The sequence below is a fragment of the Oreochromis niloticus genome, linkage group LG6 (assembly GCF_001858045.2).
Source record: "Oreochromis niloticus isolate F11D_XX linkage group LG6, O_niloticus_UMD_NMBU, whole genome shotgun sequence".
In the NCBI taxonomy this organism is placed as follows: domain Eukaryota; kingdom Metazoa; phylum Chordata; class Actinopteri; order Cichliformes; family Cichlidae; genus Oreochromis; species Oreochromis niloticus.
Window position 1 is genome coordinate 8,678,322 of NC_031971.2, and position 24,433 is coordinate 8,702,754.

The 24,433-nt window shown below is 40.7% G+C and overlaps 2 protein-coding genes across 4 annotated transcripts; one reads left to right on the plus strand and one right to left on the minus strand.

Annotated features, from left to right (window-relative positions):
- Nucleotides 1–2,060: 2,060 nt before the first annotated feature.
- LOC100710195 (somatostatin receptor 3) lies at nucleotides 2,061–19,320 on the plus strand. The gene is made up of 3 exons (XM_019360328.2): nucleotides 2,061–2,206; nucleotides 12,246–13,087; nucleotides 16,514–19,320. The coding sequence occupies exons 2-3, from the start codon at nucleotides 12,311–12,313 to the stop codon at nucleotides 17,183–17,185; spliced, it is 1,449 nt and encodes a 482-aa protein (XP_019215873.1). The 5' UTR covers nucleotides 2,061–2,206; nucleotides 12,246–12,310; the 3' UTR covers nucleotides 17,186–19,320.
- LOC100708400 (protein CutA homolog) lies at nucleotides 18,962–24,422 on the minus strand. 3 transcript variants are annotated; one of them, XM_005464862.3, is made up of 7 exons: nucleotides 24,309–24,422; nucleotides 23,757–23,877; nucleotides 23,499–23,647; nucleotides 22,662–22,721; nucleotides 22,451–22,496; nucleotides 19,641–19,690; nucleotides 18,962–19,475 (listed from the first exon to the last, which is right to left on the minus strand). In XM_005464862.3, the coding sequence occupies exons 2-7, from the start codon at nucleotides 23,817–23,819 to the stop codon at nucleotides 19,376–19,378; spliced, it is 468 nt and encodes a 155-aa protein (XP_005464919.1). In that variant the 5' UTR covers nucleotides 23,820–23,877; nucleotides 24,309–24,422; the 3' UTR covers nucleotides 18,962–19,375. The 3 variants fall into 3 exon arrangements, with proteins under 3 accessions (XP_005464919.1, XP_003459391.1, XP_019215876.1); XM_003459343.4 differs by having other exon boundaries at nucleotides 23,757–23,822; nucleotides 24,309–24,407; XM_019360331.2 differs by having other exon boundaries at nucleotides 23,499–23,643; nucleotides 23,757–23,822; nucleotides 24,309–24,376.
- Nucleotides 24,423–24,433: the final 11 nt, after the last annotated feature.

The window sequence follows — 24,433 nt, forward strand, 5'->3', positions numbered from 1 at the left end:
TGCTTACTGGATCTAGAACACCATTTAGATCATAACAGCTCCTGATCAGGATGAATTTCATTTTCAAATTAAATTTCATGTCCCAGTTTCACAATTTTGTGACATAATATTTCAAAGCTTGCTTATGGGCTTGTTTCGGAGCAGACCAACAGTCAGGCTCGTCTTCACCCTTACTGTCAGACTCTGAATTGATGGTTCTGCTATATCTCACCTGGCTGAGTGGGGACACATGTACTAAACGTTAGAGTTCCCACTGCAGGAGCTTGGGTTTGAGTCTGCCCTCGACCGTTTCCTGTGTGCCATACCGCCTCAGTCTCTCCCCACCTTCCTGTCTGCTGTCTGGCAAAAGGCCTCATGTTCTGAAATCTCTTCCTCTCCATCATCTTCCAAATCTCTTTGAGTTTCTTTGAGCAGAGATTCTTTTGCAGCTGTGACAAAATATAGAACGGTTTCTGCAACCAGGGGAGTAAAATGTGCTGCAGTGTGAGGGCGCACAGGTGTAGGTGCTTGAAAAGTAACAATGTTGGAACCGTGTGCAGGAATGACAGACGACAGAAGAACACACACATGCAGGCAACGCTTCAGAGTACTCTCTAAGGAGACTCAAACTACTTATGCACCACTTAGCATGCAGCTTTTAGTCTTTCTGAGAAAAAATCTCACTCTGTGAACATGACATTTGCTTCAGCCATGTTCATGAAGCCCATTCTCACTGTGACTCGGGTTGAACTGCATTTTCTGTCTTAGTTATTGCTAAGGAGGAAGGTGAAATGCACTGGCTGACGGTCGTAAAGTGACTGCCTCATTCAGTTAAAAAGTCTGGTCTGAACATGGACTGTTAATCAATGGCCCCTCCATTTTTACTTACAGCTATTCACAGAGGCAGAAAGATGAGAGAGCAAAGCAAAGAGCCTGCTGTGTTTGTATGAATTTCTGTTTTTGAACACTTTGTTTGCATTTCTGAATCAGAATTAAATGTCTAAAGAAACACAGCTTTTAAAATCGCTTTGTGCAAAATATAACAAATTTCCAACTACATTGCCCATTGTGTTATTAAAACAGACACTGTGATAGCACTATCCCTGTACTTTGTTATACAGTACTTCTTACCACCAATTTGTCTTGAGGACTCAAATTTAAGTGCACAAAAAGTAAAAAAAACTGAACCTATGGTAATGGCACTTATTTAAAGTGATGGTTTTCCAAAGCTGCTGCTATGAGTAATGGCTCCAGAGATTCAGGTGCTTAGCTGTTTGTTAATTTGTGCACTCCCTGCAAAGGTATTAACAACTGATTAGTGTAATGGGAAATTTTAAGACTCTTTGTGAAGCTGACCTGACTCAGTGAAAGGCTCCATATTTTGTCATGTTTTGTCATTCTGTCTTCACGCACTCAGAAAATATTTATGCTGAATGCTGATTTTAATTTAATTCGTGTCAACTTTCTGTGTCTTTGTTTTTTTCAGTAAGTCCCGCGTAAAACATGAAGTTTAATGGAATCTGGCCAAATGAAATGTACTTGATTGGTATGTATTCACTTTATTCTGAGCATATCTTCCTAATAATTTGAATAAATAAACAGATTTTACTTATTTCAGTTGCATTAAAGTATTGTTTTGTGTTATGGCAAAGAATAATCTTTCAGGTATACCCCACGATCATGCATCAGTTATCTTTCGCACACAGTGTTCTGACCGTATTCTGTGATCGTGGCAGTGACGTGTAAATATTGGAGGTTAGCGTCCCGCTTTGTAAAAAAGCACGTGGACCTGCTGGTAATTTGAACCAATGCAAAGTCAAATAAAAGTCACAGAGAAAACCTGATTTATTTCAGATTTCCACAACATTCGCTGCTCAGCTACGAGAGAGGATAATACAGGAAGTGATTAAGCCGAGCATAACCATTATAATATAATGTATATATAAAACATCTAAAATTGTTTCTGGAACTAGGGTTGGGGTTTGTATTGGTTAAGAGAGTTGCTAATACGTCGTGTCTGCAGGGTCCTCGAAATTCCGGCAAAAACAGAAGAAAAAAAAAGAAACACGGGCGCGTGTGTGCGCGCGCGTGGGTATTGTAGGTGGAGGCTGTTCTTACAAACCCCCTCAGCTCACAGAGCTCTGAGACAGTCTCCGCTGTGCACGGCTCCGAGTGAGTCTGTTCTCAGCTGAAGTGCAGACCGGTGAAAAACAGTGAGCGGATAGTTGTAAGTATTTTTTTCCCTTCGTCATGTCTTTACTCTCTGTTTAAAGTGTGCAGGACAGCCTTTTTAATCCACGCTGCCGCTAACACGAGCCTGTGAAAATGAAGCGTCGTTAAGTTTGTCTTACTTAATAACATAAACTTGATGCCTTGTCCAAACAAAAGCAGCCATTGCCGTCAGCTGGCTGCATTTTCATTTGCATAATTCACCTGTGATAGCGGACAGCACACAGTCATAAACTCGTGCTTACATGTAAATACATCAGGTGAAGGTGGCTGGTGTCCGTGTTTAGGTTCACTTTAGCAGTCTGTGCTTTGTGTGTTGCTTCTGTTTTGTCCTAGTTGTTGCTGCGTATTGGTGGGATTTATTTTAATCTCTAATACTGTTTATTAATGTGAGATATATTTCGCGTCGTGTCTCTGGAGGTGCAGCAAGCCAAAAACATTATCAGTCATGGTGCTCATCTGTCTGCTGCTGATACAGAACTCCTGGAATTACTGTAAAAATTAGGATTTTTGTGTATGTGGCTTTTAAAAATGATACAGGTGGAAGTGGAGGCCTCGATTTGCTCTAAAGGGTCACACATACAAAAAAAGACACTGGAATAGAAACTGGATAAAGAAATTGAACTCAAACTAAAAAGGAAAAATGCAGAATTAAGAGGAATAGGAGTCACAAGAGAAGAAATGAGGAGAGAGTGAGATGAAGAAGGGTGACATGTGGTGTAGGGGATAGAAGAGGAGATGAGGGGAAAACAACAACAGGGTAGAGAGGAAATAAAGATGAGGAAAGAAGAGGAAGGAATATGAAATCTGCTCCACTATCACTGATAAGGTTTAGAACACTGTTATTGAAGCCCTGCTGCTTGAATTAATGGACTGCCGTGAAACAGGTAAAAAAATAATTAACCTCTACGTGACCCTTTGTTTTCTCTTTCTTTCACTGTCCGAGGAAACAGAGCTTTTAATTTAATTGGTCACCCACTCTTTAGCTTTTAAAGCTTTTCATTCTTGTCTGTTCACCTGTGGTACGTTTTTTTCATAAACTGCATGTGTCCTGCACGCTGTGTAGGAAGAGGATAAAAGTGTTGCTGATATTGGTTTTAGCAGAACTGTGGCAATGCACGTAAGCATTAATGCACCCCCCAAAAAATCCTGTATACCTTCCTAAAAATCTACCCTCCACAAGCAGTGTGACACTGTGGGTGCTGCACAGTCTCCTGTGTTTTTTAACTTAAGTCACTCCCTTAGGGCCAAATGACTCATGTCTGCACACGAACACCTCCCTGTGTGTTTATCTATCCATAGATAAGTCCATCCATATGTGTCGACCATAACCGTTCTGTGACCATGTTTGCATTTGCAGATCTTTGATCCACATGACATGCTTGTAAGAGTATTGATCAGACTCTGTGCAATCTGTGAGCACTTGTCAGCTTTGTAATAAAAAGTGTGGAGGCAGGCAGCGGTGTGGAGGTGGCTGGGATGCAGATTGGATCCAGTCCAAATCTGTTAATTAGACAGCAACAGAGGAAGTAGATTCCCTGAGGGAGTAGGACTAATGGATAGCCAATTAGCTGATGGTGTATCTCTGCTCAATCTATGCTCTCCTGCTTCGAGTGAAATTGCTTTAAAAAAAGAAAAGAACATTACTGTGTATTATTATTGTATGTCATAAACAGTGTACACACATCATAAACCCACTATTTTCCCCAAAGAAATATCACAGATGAATGTTTATAGTGCAAATGTTTGCCTTGCTGAAAGCATATATGTGTTTTTGTGAAAATACAAGCTTAGGATCTTTGTACTTTGGGCTAAAGTAACTTACAAATGTTTACTGGTCTGTCTTGCAAAGATGGGGCTATTTTTAGTAACTGTAGATATTGAATAGGCTAAATTTAGTAAACCAAAAGTACAGTATTTCACACTGATAATATGATCACTATTTTAAACATTACCTAAAGTCAAACACTGTACATAAAATTTGGACCCAATCACAACAAGAGCACACACTCTTTTGTGGACTACTGTTTTGAAGCTTCAAGGTTGGCATTTTGGCTGTCACCATGTTATTTCTTTGGGAGTAAACAATGGCCATATTTGGATGAGAGGATGTAGTATTAGCAGCTAGTTAGCAGCTAATGTGGTTTATCTTGATTAGCAACTTGCATACATAGACTGAAGCATATTCATACAGTATTACAATTTAAGTCACAGAGCTTTTTGTGACAGAAGACATATAATTTGCCAGATAAACCTGTTAAAATGGTCCAAAAGAGCACAAACATGTTCAGTGATTTTTAACTAGCTGAGGCGTTACGTAGCATTTGCTAGCAGCTTTAGCTACCCTAACCCTGGAGACTGCTGCCAACCTAGAATGAACTAACTTTGGTAAGCTTTTTTAAAATGTTTGTGTCATTAGCATTATTGTTGTATTTTATTGGCATATAATGCAAATTCACAGATGCAGGAGTGTGTTTCAAGCTCCAGTCTCTAAATGTTTTGTCTACACGAAGTGTACATATACTTAGGTGTGTGCATGTCCAAGCTGAAAGCGTCGCAGCAAGGAATTCAAGTGGTGATTTTGTGCAGCATCACCATCGTGTGATGATCAGTTGTATCCACAATTAGAACTAACATTATAAATCATATGAAATAAATGGACAGATGCACATAAATGTATACAATTTATGCTGCAATTCCTTGGCACCTTCTTAATGATGGCATGATAAGTAAGGCTTTGAAATCTATTTTGTGCAGTGAGTGATGGTTACTCTTCCCCATTTCCCATGACCCTTTATGACCCTTTATGACCCTCTGCAGCCTGATGGCCACACCACCAACAGTCTTTGCTTTTTCCTGTCCTATTTTTTATATGCTGGGAATAAGGGCGGCAAAAAAAGAAAAGACCAGACTGACATTAAAAGAAACAATAGAAATGCCCTAAAATGCACTTAGTGAATGTAACAATAATGAGCGGCCCTTTGGGCAATCAGCAGGCATTCACTTCCCCAACGAAACAGTTGCCAGACAGGCGTTTGTGTTAATGGGGACCTTGTGGCCTCTAGATTGCATCAGCAGGTTGTTTGTTCCAAGCTGTGGATTGAACAATTACAAGGTATTACGCAGGCATCAACAGAGTTTTCAGTGAGGAGGAAACATGTATTTACCACCAGTATCAACCATGTAATCATCACCAGGCCTCTTATAAAGAGAGTCACCATTAATGTTAGTATAAATGCTTTCCAAAAATTCAACTATTGAAAGGACATCTCTTTGCCATCTCTTATGCGCTCTTTTGTCTTTATGAGAGGTTAATCACACCAGAAATATGAGCGGTTAAAGACAAATTGATGGTTGTACAAAACGTAATGGTGATGGGAAAAAAACAAAAACATAAAAAAAACAAAACATGGAAACTGATGTTAAAAGTGTTTATTAAAGCATCGTGCACCAAACTGCTGTGAGCATGAATGTGGATTTTTGAAAGTTTTCAGCTTGTTCCTAAGACACAACAGCTGAAGCTCACAGCAGGTGCAAGCTATTTTCATTAGCAGAAACCATAACAATAGTATCCAGGGTTTTTATGTGCCAGGCAATTGTCGCTTCACCAGCTAATCTCTAAGTACAATACTGCTAGTGTCGCTTTGCAGTTACGAGCAAGCATCATTATGGAAATAACTGAATTTAGGATTCAGTGATGTTGTGGATGAACAGCTGGAATGATCGATATGGGAGTGTAGAAGTGTGTTGTCCTGCAGTGTCAGCCATGGCGTCCAGTTATGAGTACACACACCTTCAGTGAATTCCATCGAGGAACAATAACTGCTGAGGTGGTGCATGACTCAGTATAATAGTCTTTCCTCTGGAAAAGGCTCTCTGAAAATCTCAAGATGACATCTTGGCTTCAGCTAATTCAAAGGCTAACTGTAAAGCCTATGCTAAACTACACTGAGGCTTCAGTGAAAGTGGATTTTATTTTCTACTGATTCATGAGGAACAAAGTGACATGCATTTGTTGGTAATCACAAACTGAGTTTGCAGCATTGAGTTTAGTCAGAGTTGTATTAGAGCAGTGAGAAAGTCTCTGACGTGAAAGCCTAAAGGTGTTCAAGCCAGCACAGGAAAACATCGGACTGATGAGATTAAGAAAAAACACATTGAACTGTAATGTGGTTAAAGTGTGTAGTGAAAAAGTGGATAGAAAGGACTGCTGCTTAGACCACCGACAGTTTGAAAGCGTTGCATAATTTCTGTAGGTTATGAACTGCTGCCTCAAATTATACTGTACAAATGGTAAATGGACTGATTCTTATATAGTGCTTTTCTACTCTCCCGGAGTACTCAAAGCACTCTATACAACATGCCACAATCACCATCTCTAAACCAAGTGCTTTCTATTGACATTCACACTCCGATGGATGCATCAGAGAGCAAACTGGGGTTAGTATCTTGCCCAAGGATGCTTGACATGCAGACTGGAGGAGCCAGGGATCGAACCACCAACCTTCCGATCAGTAGGTGACCTGCTCTACCTCCGGAGCTACAGCCACCCCACCCAGGACTCTCATTGTACTGCCTCAGCAAATAGTTACAATTTCACCAGTTCATTTGTAAACCCTGTGCTGTCTCACTTAAACAGGGTTTTTTTCTAGACTTTTTTCAGTTTTTTAAATATATTTACATTCAATTTATTAACTTTAAAAAATAAAAAACTGTAAATTAAGATTTTAACTTTTTCATTCTGTCACTTTGAAAATTAATATATATTATATTTTTTTTATTCAGTCTCATATGTGGCATATGGCATTCACTTATTATTAATAGTTAAATTACTGTAAATCACAACCAGTAAGTTACCATTAAAGTTTAATGATCAGGCAAAATACATATTTCAGTTGCACATGAGATTTCTTTCTACATTTATTTTTTCAGCACAGCTTCAACGTCATTTAAGTTTTTTCCTGCTCGCACAGAACGATAAGGTTACGAAACCACAGAAGATTACCGTTTCACTCCCTCAATCCAGTCTTGAGTCTTTTCCAAATGGGTTTGATATTCAAATTTGTATGCTTGGCATTTGCTTTTCCCTGCTGCAGCCACAAAATGAGGTAAAAAGTGGGGAAAGTGAACCAGAACACTGAATTAGTAAGCCATATGACTGTATAACCTTGTTTGCCAGAATGATAGAGTAATCCTTGAGACGTGAAATAATAAAAAAGTAAGTACCTTCCTATTTTTAACAAACTTTCAAGCTTCTGTTTCTCCGTGTGTCTGTATTAGGAGAGATCAGACTATGCAAAATTTGCCAAAAGCAGTAGCTCAATGTTATTTTGTGTTGAGCCGATTATTTTAAGATTTGCTTTGAAAACTATACATATTCCATTCTATGCCACAAATGGCACATAAATATAGATATGTATAGCAAACAAGTGAACATTTAGAATTGTAATCATCACTTCAGCTAGCATCAGACTTTAAATAACAACCAGTTAACATAAATTTACCCTGAGATCTCTAAGACTATATTATCTTCACTCTACAGATGCACAGAGGGCAGGTTTTGTGTACACACATGCACAAATGCATTTGTCACACACCTGGCCTCTCACACACAATACTCTTTGTATTTGAATGTAAATGCAAGGACTCTTCAATCAGCAGTCATTTACACTCTCACTTATCTCGTCAATTTGCTCCATGCAGGGACCTTTAAGCCTTGTCTTGACCTTATGTTACCATAGCAACACCTCCTGGGAGGGTTTTCAGAGAGCTGCTCGTGCAATGGCAGACAACAGAGGTGATGCACTTCAGGAAGAAAAATTGTCAGTCTGCTCTTATTGTGTTTATCAGAGATTAGGGTGGGAGGCAATAGCAAAGGCAAAATGAGGAGAATGTAGGGGAGTGTGTGTGTGATTAGGTTAGCCTTGCTGACTGTTCGCATCTCAGTGGGACATTCAGTGACTATCTAATGTATGGTGTGAGTAAAAAAACAAAAGATACCTGCAACCACTCCAGTTTGTGTTATGGAACCATTAAACTTGTTATTTCCCCTTTTATATATTAATTAAACCAGTGTATTGTTCAGGTTATTATAGTGAACTAAAACTAAACTGAAAACTAAAAATAGATGTGAAAAACATTTTAGTTAACTAAAAAAAACTAGATATTAAAAAAACCCCATTAAAAGTAAAATGATTTTGTGAACTTGGAAAACTAAAATAAAATAAAACTATAGAGGAAATAGCCTTAGTTTTAGTATGTGGTAAAAACTGTGTTACAATGAAGCATTGATGGATGTGTTTATTGGAACTGTGGATGTCGACAGCACTGTGAGTCGGCTGCTTTCAAAAAGCTTATGTGTTTTTATTGTAACGTGTACTGATTTTAATCCTAAATCCTGTCTCTGACACGTCCTACATACAATAATAATTGAAAAGACTGAAAGTAATGAAAACTAAACTAAAACTAAACATTTTCAAACACATTTACAAACACGAAACTGTTATAAATATCATGCAATATAGAAGCTTTAATGACATTTTCTTTCATATCATATTAACAGATATTCTCGTTATGATAGTGATGTGAAGCCTGTGATATGTTAGAAAATCATTTGTCTTCACTAACCATGGATGTGAATTGCATTACTATAGTTTTTATATGTTCAATTCCATTTTATTATTATAGCACCAATTCACAGCCACAGTTGCCTCAAGGTGCTTTCTATCAGAAGATAAAGAGCCTACAATATCATAGAGAAAAACCCAGCAATTCACTGTGAGCAACCACATGGCAACAGAGGGGAGGAAGAACTCATTTTTAACAAGAGGCGACATGTGGCAGAACCAGGCTCAGGAAGGGGCAGCCTTGTGCCGTGGCTGGTTGCTGTGAATGAGAGGAAAGAGAAGGAAGAAAAGGGAGCATAGAGAGACAAGGACAAAACTCAAAGGTAATTGTGGATTTTTTAAAGCTTAATAAATGATGCACATACTAGTCACAAGGTTGGATTACAAAGAGAATGCACTCCAAACAGTCACAAACAATGTGTAACCACAGAAAAGCTTTGGTTTCCTACTATTTGTTCATTACTATCCAAAACTGTTTTTTTTTTTTTAAATAAATTTTGGAACAATAAAAACCAGAACGATAATTTTTTAAATATTTTTTATTTATGGAGACGGGATTTAGGGGTGAATACTGGCTCTTGTGCCGTAGCTGATTTTTAATACTTTGCCAAACCACTTTTATTGCATTACAATATTCTTTTCTTTTGTGTGTACTCCTGATACGCTTTATTGAAAAGGACTTATTGAAATTCTTTATACGTCACTCAAGCTCGCTGACTAGAAAAAAAAATCAATGACTGAGGCCAGAGAATTAATTGGTGCCTCGATTTAATCTGTCGAACGATTTTAGCTCCGTGTCTTTGGACAGTGTGACACATGAACGTTGTACAACTCCATATTCACAATCACAGCACTGTTTGTGATATGAAGCCTGTCAAAGGTTAGTCAAGAAGACTGTCTCACGTTTATACCACCCATTCATGTTCCCTCTCACACAGCACCTAGTTTATAAAGTCGCCTGACTGATGATGTTCCTCTCTTTGTTTATCATAGTTTCTGTCTCTTATCCAATTTTTTGCACTGTGGTCATTTAAAAAATGTCTAAGCCTCTGCTGCTCTCTGTGGTCATTTCCTTGTCAGATTGATGGAAAACTCCTCCACCTCATTCATCTCCACTTTTAATCAGGACCTCTGTCCTCAGGTCCATCCATTAATCTCACCATTTGTCATGCTCCACATCGCATCCATCCAGATCTCCAGCATCATCCTCACCCCTGCGCTGCTATCACCACCGTCTAGACTCCCTCCAGGGGATTTTTCCAGTACAGCTCAATACATCACTACTCCCTTATATGATGATGTCACAATAGGATCTCTTCACTAAAGACTCCTTACACAATGGGCACACAATATAAAAAAATCAATCTTAGCCTTCTTTCATTTGAATAATTTCTGATTTAAACATGAGGTTTTAAAAGCCTAAATAACCCCAAATATAAGTGTAATTCTATATTAGGTACTCCTAGCAGGTTAATAATTCTATATTTATCGGCTTTCTTGTCTTTACTCACTTGCTTCATAAAAGCAGTAGCAGTATTAAGCAGTTGAGATGCACAGCATATACCATCCTCTGGCATTTACATTTAGTAATTGAGGTCATGACCTATGGATGGCTCTTAGGGTTGGTCTAAAAACTGTGCATAAGGATTGACATTCACCATGATTTGATCATGTGTTTGACCAGTGAACACTGTGGTCTTATTCTCCGCTGGTGGTATTGGTGCCCTTTAGGTTGTAATAAATTAAATGTAATAAAAGCAAAGTAAAAAAAATAAAAATATTCTCCAAACACTGAAAGAGAATTCAGTCATGCTTCAAAGTGTGTACATTTCCTGTGTGCTGCCAATATTTGTACTTATTTTAATCTAAAGTAACTATCTCTGGGGGATTCTTTAGTAGTGTATATAATTCACCTTCCCTTCCCCGCTCTTCCTCTCATCTTCACATCTGCATTAATGTACTTTACTCAGTCGAGGTCGCAGAAGATATGCCTCTGCTATTTTTTCCCCCCATAGGTCAGTGCATTTTGTTCCTACCAGAGCACCAATTATTAAGCATCGCTGTGAGGGATGAAGGTGTGCCTGTGTGTGGAACAGTGGTGATTAAGAAGCTGGGATGGCTTCATAAACAAGTCTCGTACTAATAAAACTAAATACCTTATGTTTGTGTTCTGGTGCTCGCTTGTTTTGTTGTGACGGAAGGAGGGTTGTTACGTTTATTAATAGCTTAGTATTCATCAAGCCACTGGGCAGATATGGCCAAACTTTTGAAACTTTTAGGTGTTGTCCAACATCAGCAGCAGCCAGCGTTATCTGTACATAGAAAAGTGTCTTTGTCAATACATGTCGCTGCCTGTTCGTTCTCTCTTACTGCTGTGTATGACAGTTTTTTGTCTATGTTGTATTTTTCTTTACTACATATCTTTTAGAGACAGTTTTATATTTTATGAAACTGACTCACTCATTCTCTTGCCAATAGTAAGATGAAAAATGTAATAGTGCTTGCATGTCTATTTTTGACAGAAGCCTGTTAAAACATATAAATACCCCTAAAGCTTACATCAGCTAGTTATATAGTATTGTTGTCTAAATGCAAAAAAAAAAAAAAGTCACTTGTGAGTTTTTACAGAGAACACATAACATCAAATGACGGTCAATAGGAGAACAAAACATGGAAAAGTCTCCTGCCCACTTGAAACCGTGAACAATACAGCACTTGAGTGCCGGCTGTCTCTAGGCAACCTCAAGGTAACAGGACTTCCCAAGTCACTGTCTATCCAATAATAATTTAAAGTCCATACTAGCAAAGAACAATCTAAGAAATATGTTACCTTTACACAGTCAGCCTCGATGTTTCCTCTAAAACTCTAAAACAGAATTATTCTTCAAATTTTCACAAGTAAACACATAATGCAGTTTAGTTGAAGTTTCATGTACCTGGATTATCTTTGATGTACACATTAAAGATAAGCTAAATAACACCTAGCACCTTTCTTACTCCTTAGGGTTTTACCTAAATTCTGTACTTTGACAAAAACTAATATTATGTCCTATATTTATATTTTAAAGTTAAGCAACAAGTTTGCTGCAGTGTGAATAATTGCATGCAAACTATGTGCTGTGTCCTTTCTAAGATAAGGATGCTACAAAGGATGAAGCATTTTCTCCAACAACAGATCTGCTCGAACAGAAACTGAAAACAGAACTCAGAAAAGGTCCCAGAAGAAACTTTGTAACTTTACAGACACATTTCAGGGGACAAACAACCAACACGGCTGATTTGTTGGAAGAGTTGTTTGATTAAGTGGACATCCCCAAAATGTCAGACTACACTTTTAATGCATTAACTGCATTATATTTCATGTCCACATGAAGTGTGCTCGGTTTATTAACTTTACTTTGCTTTCTGTAGGGCTGCTGATCTTCTGCTGATGTGAGCTTACCAACAACTGTTGCCTGATAGTCGTTAACGCCTCGATGGAGCTCATCCAGTTTGCTTTGCTGCCTCAGGAAGTCCCTACAGCTACCTGGAGCAACAGCTCTGCCCCCTCCTACTCTCATTTCCTGCTCCTTTCTACTCCCTCTGAACCGCTTCACAGCTTCAACCAAGATGACACTTCGTTTCTCCTTAACAGCTCCTGTCAAAATTGCACCAAAAGTAAACCAGGATCCCTCCCTGGCTTGGCTGGAATCTTCATCCCACTCATTTATGGCATCGTTTGTGTCGTTGGCTTGGTGGGAAACACTCTGGTCATCCATGTTGTCGTCAACTACACAAAACACGAGTCAGTCACAAACATCTACATCCTCAATCTAGCCATTGCAGATGAGCTTTTTATGCTGGGCCTACCCTTCTTGGCGGTACAGAACGCTTTGCTCTCGTGGCCTTTCGGCTCTCTGATGTGCCGAGTGGTTATGACAGTGGATGCCATCAACCAGTTCACCAGCATCTTTTGTTTAACTGTGATGTCAGTGGACCGATACCTGGCTGTGGTGCATCCCATCCGCTCTTCTTGGTGGCGGCGCCCCCACGTGGCCAAGGCTATCAGTGGCACAGTTTGGGCGGGGTCCTTTGTGGTGGTGCTGCCGGTAGTGGTGTTCGCGGACGTGCTGAAGGATGATGGGAACTGCAGCATCGTGTGGCCTGAACCAGCAGAAGTGTGGAAGACATCGTTTATTGTCTACACGTGCACTGTTGGATTCTTCTGCCCCCTGCTGGTCATCTGCTTGTGCTACCTGCTGATCGTCATCAAGGTATGAACACTGAAATAATTTGAGTTATTAAGGTAGAGGAGGAAGTTGGAGACATTTTTGAAAAAGCGTAGCCTATTCAATACTCTTTTCTAAAAAATATTACCTATTCTAACTCAGATGAGCAATAGTGAAGTAGGAGCCTTTTATTGTTGATTAAAACACCACAGCATTAGTGTCGTGGTCACCTTAAATCGAACTAGAATCCACAACTAAACCGATTTCAGCTGCAAACTGTTTAGCTTCAGTAGTTAAAGGGGAATGATTATCCTCATCTACAGCTTTTTTCATTGTTGGAGTCAACTAATGTTGATGTAGTCAAAGGAGTTTGCAAAGAAAAGCGTCTGGACTTCTTTGAGTTGCTTGAAGACGTTTCACCTCTCATCCGAGAAGCTTCTTCAGTTCTAAGGTCAAATGGCCGAGAGTCCCAGATTTAAACCCAGTGGGAGTTTCCCCCCAAAGAGGGACAAAGGACCCCCTGGTGATCCTCTAATCACATGCGCCAAGGTGTGAAAGCGGGTGTGGGACCTAATCAGCCAGGGTTTCGGGTGAGCCCATTGTGAAACCTGGCCCCACCCTATCATGTGAATTCCTGAGGTCAGATGGCCCAGGATGTGAGTGGGCGTTAAGGCGTCTGGGGAGGGAACTCAAAACTGGATTATAGATGGCAGACAGTTGGTGTCGTAAACCACCGCCTCTGTTCAAAGATGGTCGCTCACAGTGGACATAGATGGCCTCTTTCACTCCTCTTTCAAACCATCTGTCCTCTCTGTCCATCTGACCTCAGGAATTCACATGATAGGGTGGGGCCAGGTTTCACAATGGGCTCACCCGAAACCCTGGCTGATTAGGTCCCACACCCGCTTTCACACCTTGGCGCATGTGATTAGAGGATCACCAGGGGGTCCTTTGTCCCTCTTTGGGGGGATACTCCCACTGGGTTTAAATCTGGGACTCTCGGCCATTTGACCTTAGAACTGAAGAAGCTTCTCGGATGAGAGGTGAAACGTCTTCAAGCAACTCAAAGAAGTCCAGACGCTTTTCTTTGCAAACTCCTTTGACTACGATGACCTGGATGACTGAGAACCTTCACAGACATAATGTTGATGTACTTGATTGACATTTTATGATTGACAATTAACTGTTCATCCACTGTCTAAAAAAAGGCCATTTCCTTTAAGGCCACTCTTACACCCTCAGGAAAGGGCTAGGGGATGAGGGGATTAACATTGATAAGCTCAGGGGACAGATAAAGAGTCAGCTATACTGTTATATCACTCCAACAAAGGATGTCAACAGACCAGAATCTGCTGAAAAGACAAGAAATGGTTAATCAAACCAAAGAAAGACTTCACTCTTACGTGGGGCACCGGCTGCTCACTACTAGCTCAAACACAGCGCTAAACTCATCGTCAAATACGTCAAAGCACATCACTACACAAGCCTCTGCAGGCTGGGAAACATACACCTAAGGTCACCACAGTACTGACGCTGGCCTACACCGAGGAGCTCTTCACAAGCTTGTATCCAGCTATACACTGGGTCCTCAGGAGAAATGGGCGGCAGCTGAACCTGCGGGAGCCTGCTAGGGTTATAACAGCCAGCTTTCTTCTGTTCATTATAAACAGGTTGAAAGAGCAGGCGGTGGCTGTGCTCACAGCCAGAGCTGTGAGCATGAGATGACCATTTTAACGATGTCCCCACTCTTACATATTACACAGATAAACAAGCAGTAAACACTGTCCTAAACCTCACTGTGCACAGTGATTACTTGCACATGGCCACAAGGTTTACAAATTTGGGCCATGTTTAACATGAGTATCTAATTTTAACAGTATTGATTATTTCACTGATTATTTCTTTATCGTGGCACCTGTTAGTGGGTGGGATATATTAGGGAGCAACTGAACATTTTGTAGTCAAAGTTTATGAGTTAGAAGCAGAAAAATGGGCGAGCACAGGGATTTGAGTGAGTCTGCAATATTAATAATATTAATATTGTGATGGCTGGATCATCGCCAAAACCTCAGCTCTTGTGGGGGGTTCCCAGCTTGCAGTAGTATCTATCAAAAGTGGTCCAAGGAAGGAGCAGTGGTAAACCAGCGACAGGGTCATTGCAGCACATGGGGCTGCATAGCTGCAGACCAGTCAGGGTGCCTGTGTTGACTTCTTTCCACTCATGAAAGCACCAAAAATGGGCACATGAGCATCAGAACTGAACCACGGAGCAACAGAAATACGCAGCCTCTAAAGCTCTAGCCTCTTTCAGCAAAGCAAACATGTTTCAGGACTGGTTTGAAGAGTACAACAACAGGTTTAAGGTTGAGAAGCTCCGAGGCCCCACCTCGCAACTTCCAGAACTTAAAGGATCTGTAGCTAGAATCTTGTTGCAGATACAGCACACCTTCAGGGGTCCAGTGGAGTCCAGTGGGGCTGTTTTGGTATCAAAAGGGGGACCTGTGGCCTGTGGTCATAATGTTAGGCCTGATCGGTATCTGCACGAGTGTGTATACACTGTTACTGTAACTTGTTTATATGTAAACAAGGTTATAACTTTTAATCTTCCACTTTCACAGTTGCTAATCTTTTTGCAGTCATGATTAACATTGCTCATGTTGACTCATCATGAATCATGTTGCTGCATCTGTGGGAAACATAAATGAACTTTGGGAACATAATGGCTCCTTCCACACTAAAACTCTGTCTCGGTTATTTTTGTTTAAAAAAAAAAAACCTCCACTCCTCTCTACGGTGACGTCCTCCTAAACTTACATTACTCAGAAAATCTGCCAAGATGTGCGTAGATGCTGAAGTCCAACGTAAATGGACTACACTGTGTTAATATCACTAATGGCACAGGAGGATGAGTGTACTTAAGTAGTATTTGCACAGACCTAATGGAAAAGCAGAGTGTGCTATGGTTAGCAGGTGTTTCTACATTTTGGGAGAAAAACAGCAATCAGACAGCGTGAATGTTGTTCTTCCAGCAATCTGAACTCTTAACTCTATAAATATGTTTAAACAACAAATAGAATCATGTATATCCTCCCTAACCACCAGCAGGATCTCAGATAGTGTTGTTTTCATAGTTGTGCACCGTTTGACAGTTTATGTTATTTCATTGACTTTTCTATTTCAGGAAATCCATCCATCTATCCATCCATCCATTCCTCCATCTGTCCATCCATCTTTTTAACTGCTGGGTCATTAAGGAGGCTGAAGCCTATCCCAGTTGTCATTAGGCAGAAAACAGGATTAATCTGGTACACTAGTCTCTTTCTTTCTTTAAAAAAACACCTGTGTCTGCAAAAATTTGTGTTATCAGTTTCATATGAGCCTGCATATATGCCTGCATATATTTTGGACAAACTTTCTCATTAACCTGTTTTTAAATAGAGGGTATTTGCTTTCCTCTCTTTTACTTTAAAGGTAAGAAGTGTTGGAAAACGGGCACAGGCCACATCCTCCAGACGCAAGAAGTCAGAGCGTAAAATCACCCGGATGGTAGTTGTTGTTGTGGCGGTGTTCATCTTCTGCTGGCTGCCGTTCTATGTTCTCAACATTCTCAACCTCCTTGTGGTCCTGCCTGGAGACTTCAGGGGCCTCTACTTCTTTGTTGTTGTCCTTTCATATGCCAACAGCTGCGCCAACCCCATACTCTACGGATTTCTGTCTGACAACTTCAAGAGAGGCTTCAGGAAGGCGCTGTGCCGCACGTCGCGCAGAGTGAACAGCAACGACAGAACCGGCATCGAGGCCCAGAGGCCCACGGAGGAGTGGGGCGGCATTGTTCTCCAACAGCAAATAAGTGAGGGAATCACTCACGTGCATGGGAAAGAAAGTAGCAGAAATGAAGAAGAGGAGGAAATAGGTGGAATAGAAGGTGCTATACAGATGAGAGAAATCTGTAAGACATCACAGAATGGAAACCAGAACGGAGTAAAAGAGGGCTCAAGGACACAGGTCACGCAGAGGGGTACACGTGACCAGGGTCCAAGCTTAGATCCTGCTGAGGGAGTGTCCTCTTTGGCCAGTAAGAGAAGTAGGTCACCTGAAGAATTCCTGGACCAAAACTCTGTGCTTGATATCAGCTACCTGTAACAGAAATTTGCCCATTTTCAGTGCATTTGGGTACCTGCTGTATTACAGCGTCTTTGAAGTTGGTTTTAATACCAGTTTATGGTAACAGTCTGGCATCATTAATGCAAGTGTTTTGCCACAAATTGAAAGGGTAACAACTTAATCTAACCATGAGAAACTATAGCGGCAGAAACAATGAAACCTGAAAGACACAACAAACACACAAAGATGCCTGAATGACCACTGTTTGTAAGTATCGCTGTTATTTTGAACCAGACTGTTACTTCTGAAACTTCTTGTGCTGAAATGGCTAATGCACTAAATGAATCATGCCCCAGTGGGAAATGACATGACTAATGACCCACTGTGGAATGAAAAAATGTCAGCTGTGTTTACTTTTACTGCGTTGGCTTTTGAAAGCAGCCCACAAAGATAATTAGCACTGTTTTCAGAAAACACGCCTCTCAGTCAGGCTTGTGTGCAACATCATTTTCACCTGAATTAGTGTACATGCGTGGAGATCAACCAATTACTTTTCTTTTTGAAGGTTAACTAAAACCATGCTTTAGGTCGCAGCTTAAGAACAAGTGCAATAATAAATATACTTGCTAGCGACCTAAATAGACTGTTGTTAAAAATCTCTACATTAATTGTGATTTTTATTCAACTTTGAATGTTTAATGAGTTTAATAAGTCGAAGTGCAATTTTTGTTAATTTTGTAAAGCTATATATTTAGAGTGCTCAAAAAAAATAAAGGAACACTTTGAAAGCACATCAGATCTCATCTGTTATGGACTGTGTAACATGTTAGGGATAAAGGATACCATATCAATTGATGGAAATTATCAGCCGACAGAGGACTGAATTCAAAGGCTCTGCCAAGCATAGGACCAGTCAAGAGTATTAATTGTGTCAGGAAACTGCCTGCATACTCTCACTGCAGGAGGAGCCCAGGACCTACTGCAGCAGCGTAGGGTCTGACAGTGGGTCCAAGGATTTCATCCTGATACCTAATGGCAGTCAGGGTGCCATTGCCTAGTCTGTAGAGGTCTGTGCATCCCTCCATGGTTATGTCTCCCCACACCCACTGTGCCATCCTGAAGGAGCTGGACTGCCTGTGCATCTCTGTTAGGTCCAGGTATCGCCTTATGCTACCAGTAGTGACACTGACACGTTCCAGATGCAAAACTAGTGAATAACAGTCAGCAAAGACAAGATTCCTGTTTTTGTGCCTGGCTCATTGTTACCCCTCTAGTGCACGTTGCTAATTTATTAACACCAAAGCAGCTGAAACTGATGAACAACCCCCTCTGATGCTTAACTAACCAGATCAATATCCCACAAGTTTAACCAACTTGATGTTGTACTTTAAAGTGTTCCTTTAATTTTTTGAGCAGCATAATTTTCAGCATTACACAGTGTTAGTCAGTGTAAAGAAACGGAGTCACATTTGAAAAATTAGGAAGTTTTGTCATTTATTGTGATCTTGGTGTTTTACGTCTTGTTTAAGGCTTTTTTCCACTATCAAAACTTTGTATTATTAGTGATGTTTTTAATGCTATGGTGAAGTATTAAAGCCAAGTAGTGACAGTAGGCTAAATAAATGTTTACTTTAACCAACTAGAATGTTTAAAAAAAAGAAAAGAAAAAGGTATTGTATGGAAAAAAAATAAGTCATGTAACCTACTTCACAACATATGGACATGTATATAGTATGTGCCTAACATATGTATGTAGCATGTATGTAAGTGTCACACCGTCATAATGTGCTCACCAAAAAAAAAGCGTAAAACCAATGAAAAACAGTTGGCTTTATTTCACAATGCAAAATTCATTAAAGACATAACAGATGTAACAGATGTCTGTTCACGTTACACATTTCAGGGTTCACCGAGATAAAGTTAAATTCTGCACCAGTTTAACTTTGAAAAAGGACAAAACATTGCTGCCCTCTAGAGGTCCACATAATAGAGGGAAGGCAGTTATTCACAAGCCTCAGCTCACTGCTGGGAGAAAGAAGCATTGCAAATATATCAGAACATGTTTTTTATCCCAACGTTTAATGCAGTTTGTAATAATAATTACAAATCTGGACAGGTTTTTTTTTTTGCAATGGGGGTGTGTTTGAAAAGAATGAACTTTTTTATTATATAAATTTTTTACATCCATCAATTATCCCCAAATTCTTCCACTCATCTAACTGTCCACCTTTACTCAGGAACAATGTCTCCAATCCACTTAAGGTAAGGCGGGTTACCCTGGTCAATAGGCAGGCTGATGACCTCAGCCACCTCATAGGGATGGTTAGAGCTGTGGAGGACAATCCATTATGAGTCAAATAAACAGAGAAAAGCCAGTACTTAAAACTGTGACTGCATGAATCATGAGATAATGGAGCAAATGATGAACGCAATGTTCTAGTGCGATCTGTTTGGAGGAAGGATTTTTATGTGTTGAATATAAAAACAAACTTACCGGACATATTCAGCAAGAGCGGGTACCTTGGAACTTCTTGTTTTGATCATCTAGATTTGGAAAGACACTGGGTCAAACAGGACTTACAGACATACTTCCTTTCCATTTAATCAAATTCATGATGGAGTAAGCTCATGTTGAACAGTTTAAAATATAGTTTGCCATGTTCTAAGAGACCATGACCTAATATATCACAGTAAGCAGACAAATAATGGGATCTACCCTGAAACCTGCCTCCGCACATTTTAAAACATGTTGCATTAAGAAACACCCCCCAGAAAAGCAGTACTGCCATTCACTGCTGTCTTCACAGGCGCATTCAGGACTTGCTTGCTTTAAAAAAATATTTATATTAAATAGTGAAATGTTGCCCACAGCTGAGAATGGTTATCAGTGCTGTTCCCTCTAACAGTGACTACAGAAAGTAGGACAGTCGATCTACTAACAGCTCATATTGACAGTCATTTAGTCACAACCTAAGCTTAAAACCTATAGCTCTTATATAGAATAGTCTTATTTCCAGGTTCGATTTTCTGTCCTCAAGTTACTCTAGAAGTGTCTCGGATTACTTTTTTGAACCATTGCCCCTCCTTCACGTCCCATTCTGGAGCAGGTTTACTTCAAGGACCTCTGTTTATTTGGTGGCTTTCATTCTCCCCCTGACTGTGATACATCTCCCCGTCCCTGTTTGCTGTGAAGTATTCCCAGAGCATGATGCTACCACCACCATGTTTCGTCACAGGGATGGTACTGTAGCCAATAATCAGTGCTTTGTGTTCACCGGTAACAGAATTTGGACATAAATGCAAAAAGATTAGAGTTTGACTTTTCTGGTTTTGCTCTCACAAATCATTTGGTTGAAGTGTAGATAATAGCATTTACTTAAATTGCTTTCCATTGAACTACTCTACCAAAAAACTTTGTTGGAGCTCAGTTAAGCCACCTTTCAAAAGGTTTGACAATTGTCTCCTGAGGTCTTCTCAAACTCTGTTGGAGGGACTGAGTCTTGATTATCCCTATAACGAACAACATGATTTTGTGACTGATTTTACACATGAGGTCCACTCTTGGAAGAGTCTCTGTGGTTCTTAATGTCTTCCATCTCACAATTACTGATGCTGCTTGCTGTGGGGAGCACTCAAGACTTTAGAAATTGGACAACTTGGAGCATCTGATTGATTGATTGATTGATTGATTGATTGATTGATTGTACTTTATTCATCCCGAGGGAAATTGGGTTAAGGCTGCCAGCCGTGCCAGCGCCGTCTTACCCTTCCGACCATACATACATTACACAAACATCACATGGGGAAGACAGGTCAGAGGGGTATAACATGGAAAAGCACAACATGAGGAAAGATAAGGAGAAAAAAATAACTTCCCCCAGACTGAGCTCCAACAGGGAGATCAGTTTGAGAACAGAAAAAAAACACCTCTGCACATAGCACATGAAAAAAACTCTTAATACACCAAAGAAACACATGACAAGCAACAGGGGTGGGTAAAGGGTGAGAGACAGCCAATGTAGACAGTACATCCGGGCCTGCAGCCTATGCGCTGGTCTCCTTGATCCACCGTCAGCACCGGAAGGGAATAAGCGTCGAAGGCGTTTGGAGGGGGAAGGGGGGGATGAGTGTACATCTGCATGTGTATATATCTCTGTGTGCGTGTGTGTGTCCAGAGTTCAGCTGAGACAGTGTCCTTCGCCCTGCCAGGCTAAGTAAACAGTCTTCCAGCCAACCCAGGTGGCCTTGCGTAGAATGGGAAGAACAGTCTCAACACAGTCGTTATCAGGGTGCTGTTGTTCAGCTCCAGCCTTGAGACCGCAGCTGGCGCCAAAGGGGTATCCGCATGAAGTGATGGTGGTTTTTACTTTAGTGCGAACAACTCATATGAATTTCAAAGCTGTTCTAACAGTCCAACACTGGTCACTCAATCTCCCGTTGGGGAGCCGCGAGCTTCTCCATGATGTTATCAAACTTGCGCTCCGTGATGTTGTCATTCTTGTGCTCAAAGAGCCGATTCTGAGAACTCACGACCGCAGTGAGCTTCTCCAAGATGTGATCCAATTTGCGCTCAGAGGTGTTATTCCGAGCGAGCCCCTCCAGATGTAATCCAGTTTGCACTCAGAGGTCTTGTTCTGAGTATTCACGGCAGCCGTGCGGTTCTCCAAGATCTTATCCGTGCTGCACTCAATGAGCCCATTTTGAGAAACTCACGCCTCGTCCCATCGTTTCAATCCCAGCGGGCAGCCTTGTGGGGGTTTGAACAGCCGGTTCTGCTTCCTTAATTCTTCGATAAGCCAGGGCCAAGCCAGCTCTGATCAGCCAGAACCCTGTTATCATGGTTCCGAATAGGTAGATATCTTCAGCAGTCAGGCTCACCCAAGCCCAGACTTCTCGTTGAGAAAGGGGTGTCAATTGCATTCAGGGACCAGTTGATCAAATCCATAATTCCTCTTTTAGGTTTTAGAGAACAGACTGTGAGAGAGTGTTCCAGGGAAAAGTAATACAAAAAACACGAGACTAGACAAGGACACAAGAGGATAAGCAGGGAAGCTAAGGGAGAGGAGAGGAGGAGGAAAAAAAGTGCGACCGCCTTCGCCGAGAGCAAGAGAAGAGTTCAAAGGTTCTAAATACTTCTGTAAATGATGAATTTTCTTTTTTGATTTTAAATTATTTCACTAATAAATTGAGCTATATCCATAATAGGATCTGAAATAATAACAGTCTTGTATTACATTTTGCCCCAAAGACATACACATGGTTTTAGCTGCATTTAAGCAATATATAACAGTACCCAGAACTCACCAGAAGCACCTCATTGTCCTCCTCAATCTTCCCCTGCCATTCATATCTGAAGGAAGAGCACACAATTATTTTTGGTTATTAAGTACTAGCTTCAAAGGCAGGAATACCTCTGCTAGTTAAAACAGTATAAATATAGTCTACAATAAAAAAAACACTGGTAAAGAAAGCTCAGTGCAACATGATACTAAAGAAAAACTAATGTGAAACATACATAGATTTGATCGCTGGGACAATGTTGACACAAGCTGCTAGCTTCTTTTCCACAATACCCCTGTTGGAAAGAAGAAAAGAATGAAATGAGCACAGATGAAAAACATCTCATGGTCCTTGTATCCAGCTAATGAAGACAGGGACTTTTTACTTGATATTTTCATCAACAATCATATGCAAGCACCGGCCACTTTATTAGGCGCACATGGCAGCAAATCAATGCACTTAAGCATGCAGACACAGTCAAGACCCCCTTTAGTTCAAACTAAACATCAGCATGGCAGAAAATGATGATCTGAACATAACATTTGTGCAAGGATCCATCCTGCCTTGTATCAATGGTTCAGACTAGTCATGGTGGTCTAATAGTGTGGGGGATATACTCTGGAGCACTTAGCTCCAAAAAGAAATGGTTTAAACATCACAGCCTGCCTGAATATTGTAGCTGACCATTTCAGACCCTTCATGACACATTCTGATGGCAACAAACTACATCACAAACCTCAAATCATCTCAAACTGGTTTTACTGAACAGATGACGGTGAGGTCAATGTACACAAGTGGCCTCCACATTCACAAGCTGTCGAGCCAGTAGAACACCTTTGGAAAGTGGTGGACCGGGAAATTTGCATGAAGGTTCTGCAGCAACCATCTCATCAACACAGACCAAAATCTCTGAAGAATGTTTCCAGCAAGTTGTTCAATTATTGCCAAAAAACAGGTCCAACCTAGTACTTGTAAGGTGTACCTAACAAAGTGTCTGGTGTGCATATATTATAATTGAAAAGATGGAAAAACAGCATCTAAAACAGAACTGTTATTGTGCCGTTTGAATCACCTGGCTAAATCTCTAGCAACTGTGTCATTAGGACAGGTGACAAAGGCAGCAGAGTGTGTGCCTGATGTGTACGTCTCAGATGCCATGGAGAAGGCCCTCAGTCCGACGGTCCTCAGCAGCTGGAACATAAACACGCTCAGGAGCACTGTCTGACGAGAGAAATGAATAAAGGTTACAGCAAAGCATGTTTTTTTTTTTTTTAAACAACCCTGATGAGCCCATTTTAAAGTGGAGTGTTAGAGGAAATCGCACACTCACCAAAAGTAAAGCTTTTAAGGATCCACCCTGTAGTGTCTCTGCTGCGGGCAAACCAATGCGCATTGCCTGAGCAGGTGAAACACACAAAGCTTAGGCTTTTTTCCCCTTTGTTGTAATGTGTCTAAACAGAGTTACATAAGGGTTAGTACTTGAAGCAGCTTGTCACAACATGCAAACACCATGAAAGTCTCTGTCAACTTCCACACTTTTGCATTCAACACGCTCCATTCATCAAAGCAGACCATAAGTGACATTAGTTTAAGAGAACGGACTGTAGAAATGCTGCAGCCGGTTCTCCAAAAGTATATATTTGTTTAAAATATTACACAGTGACACTGCGCGCTTGTGGGGCTTAGGGTTTGAACTTGCAGGTGAGTTGTGTTTAGCATTGCGCTGCTAGTAACCACAGTTAGCTGTTAGCTGCTGGGCGTCGGCAGAAGCTCGTGAGTGTGTGAAAGAGCAACACAGCAGGTCAGACTCACTAAAACTCTCTGGTAAGTTGTTCAGTTGGATTGCAAAGCGTTGCTATAATGTAAATTCCTTGCAACTTACCTTCTAACAGCAGTCTGTCACTGCCCGACCCCTACAGGAAACCTCCTGTAAACCTTCCTGTCCCCACCTTTCAAAATAAAAGCCCCTGACATGTATGTTGCGTGGCTGCTAGAGCGGACTAGAAG

Bases quoted from the DNA above. Each gene is read 5' to 3' on its own strand.
- LOC100708400 (XM_005464862.3), bottom strand. From the start codon at position 23,819: ATGCGCATTGGTTTGCCCGCAGCAGAGACACTACAGGGTGGATCCTTA. The intron at 23,648-23,756 runs GTGAGTGTGCGA...TTCTCTCGTCAG, and splicing joins CCTTAAAAGCTTTACTTTTG to ACAGTGCTCCTGAGCGTGTT. The intron at 22,497-22,661 runs GTATGTTTCACA...CTCTTCCTTCAG, and splicing joins GTCCCAGCGATCAAATCTAT to ATATGAATGGCAGGGGAAGA.
- LOC100710195 (XM_019360328.2), top strand. From the start codon at position 12,311: ATGGAGCTCATCCAGTTTGCTTTGCTGCCTCAGGAAGTCCCTACAGCT. The intron at 13,088-16,513 runs GTATGAACACTG...TTTACTTTAAAG, and splicing joins ACCTGCTGATCGTCATCAAG to GTAAGAAGTGTTGGAAAACG.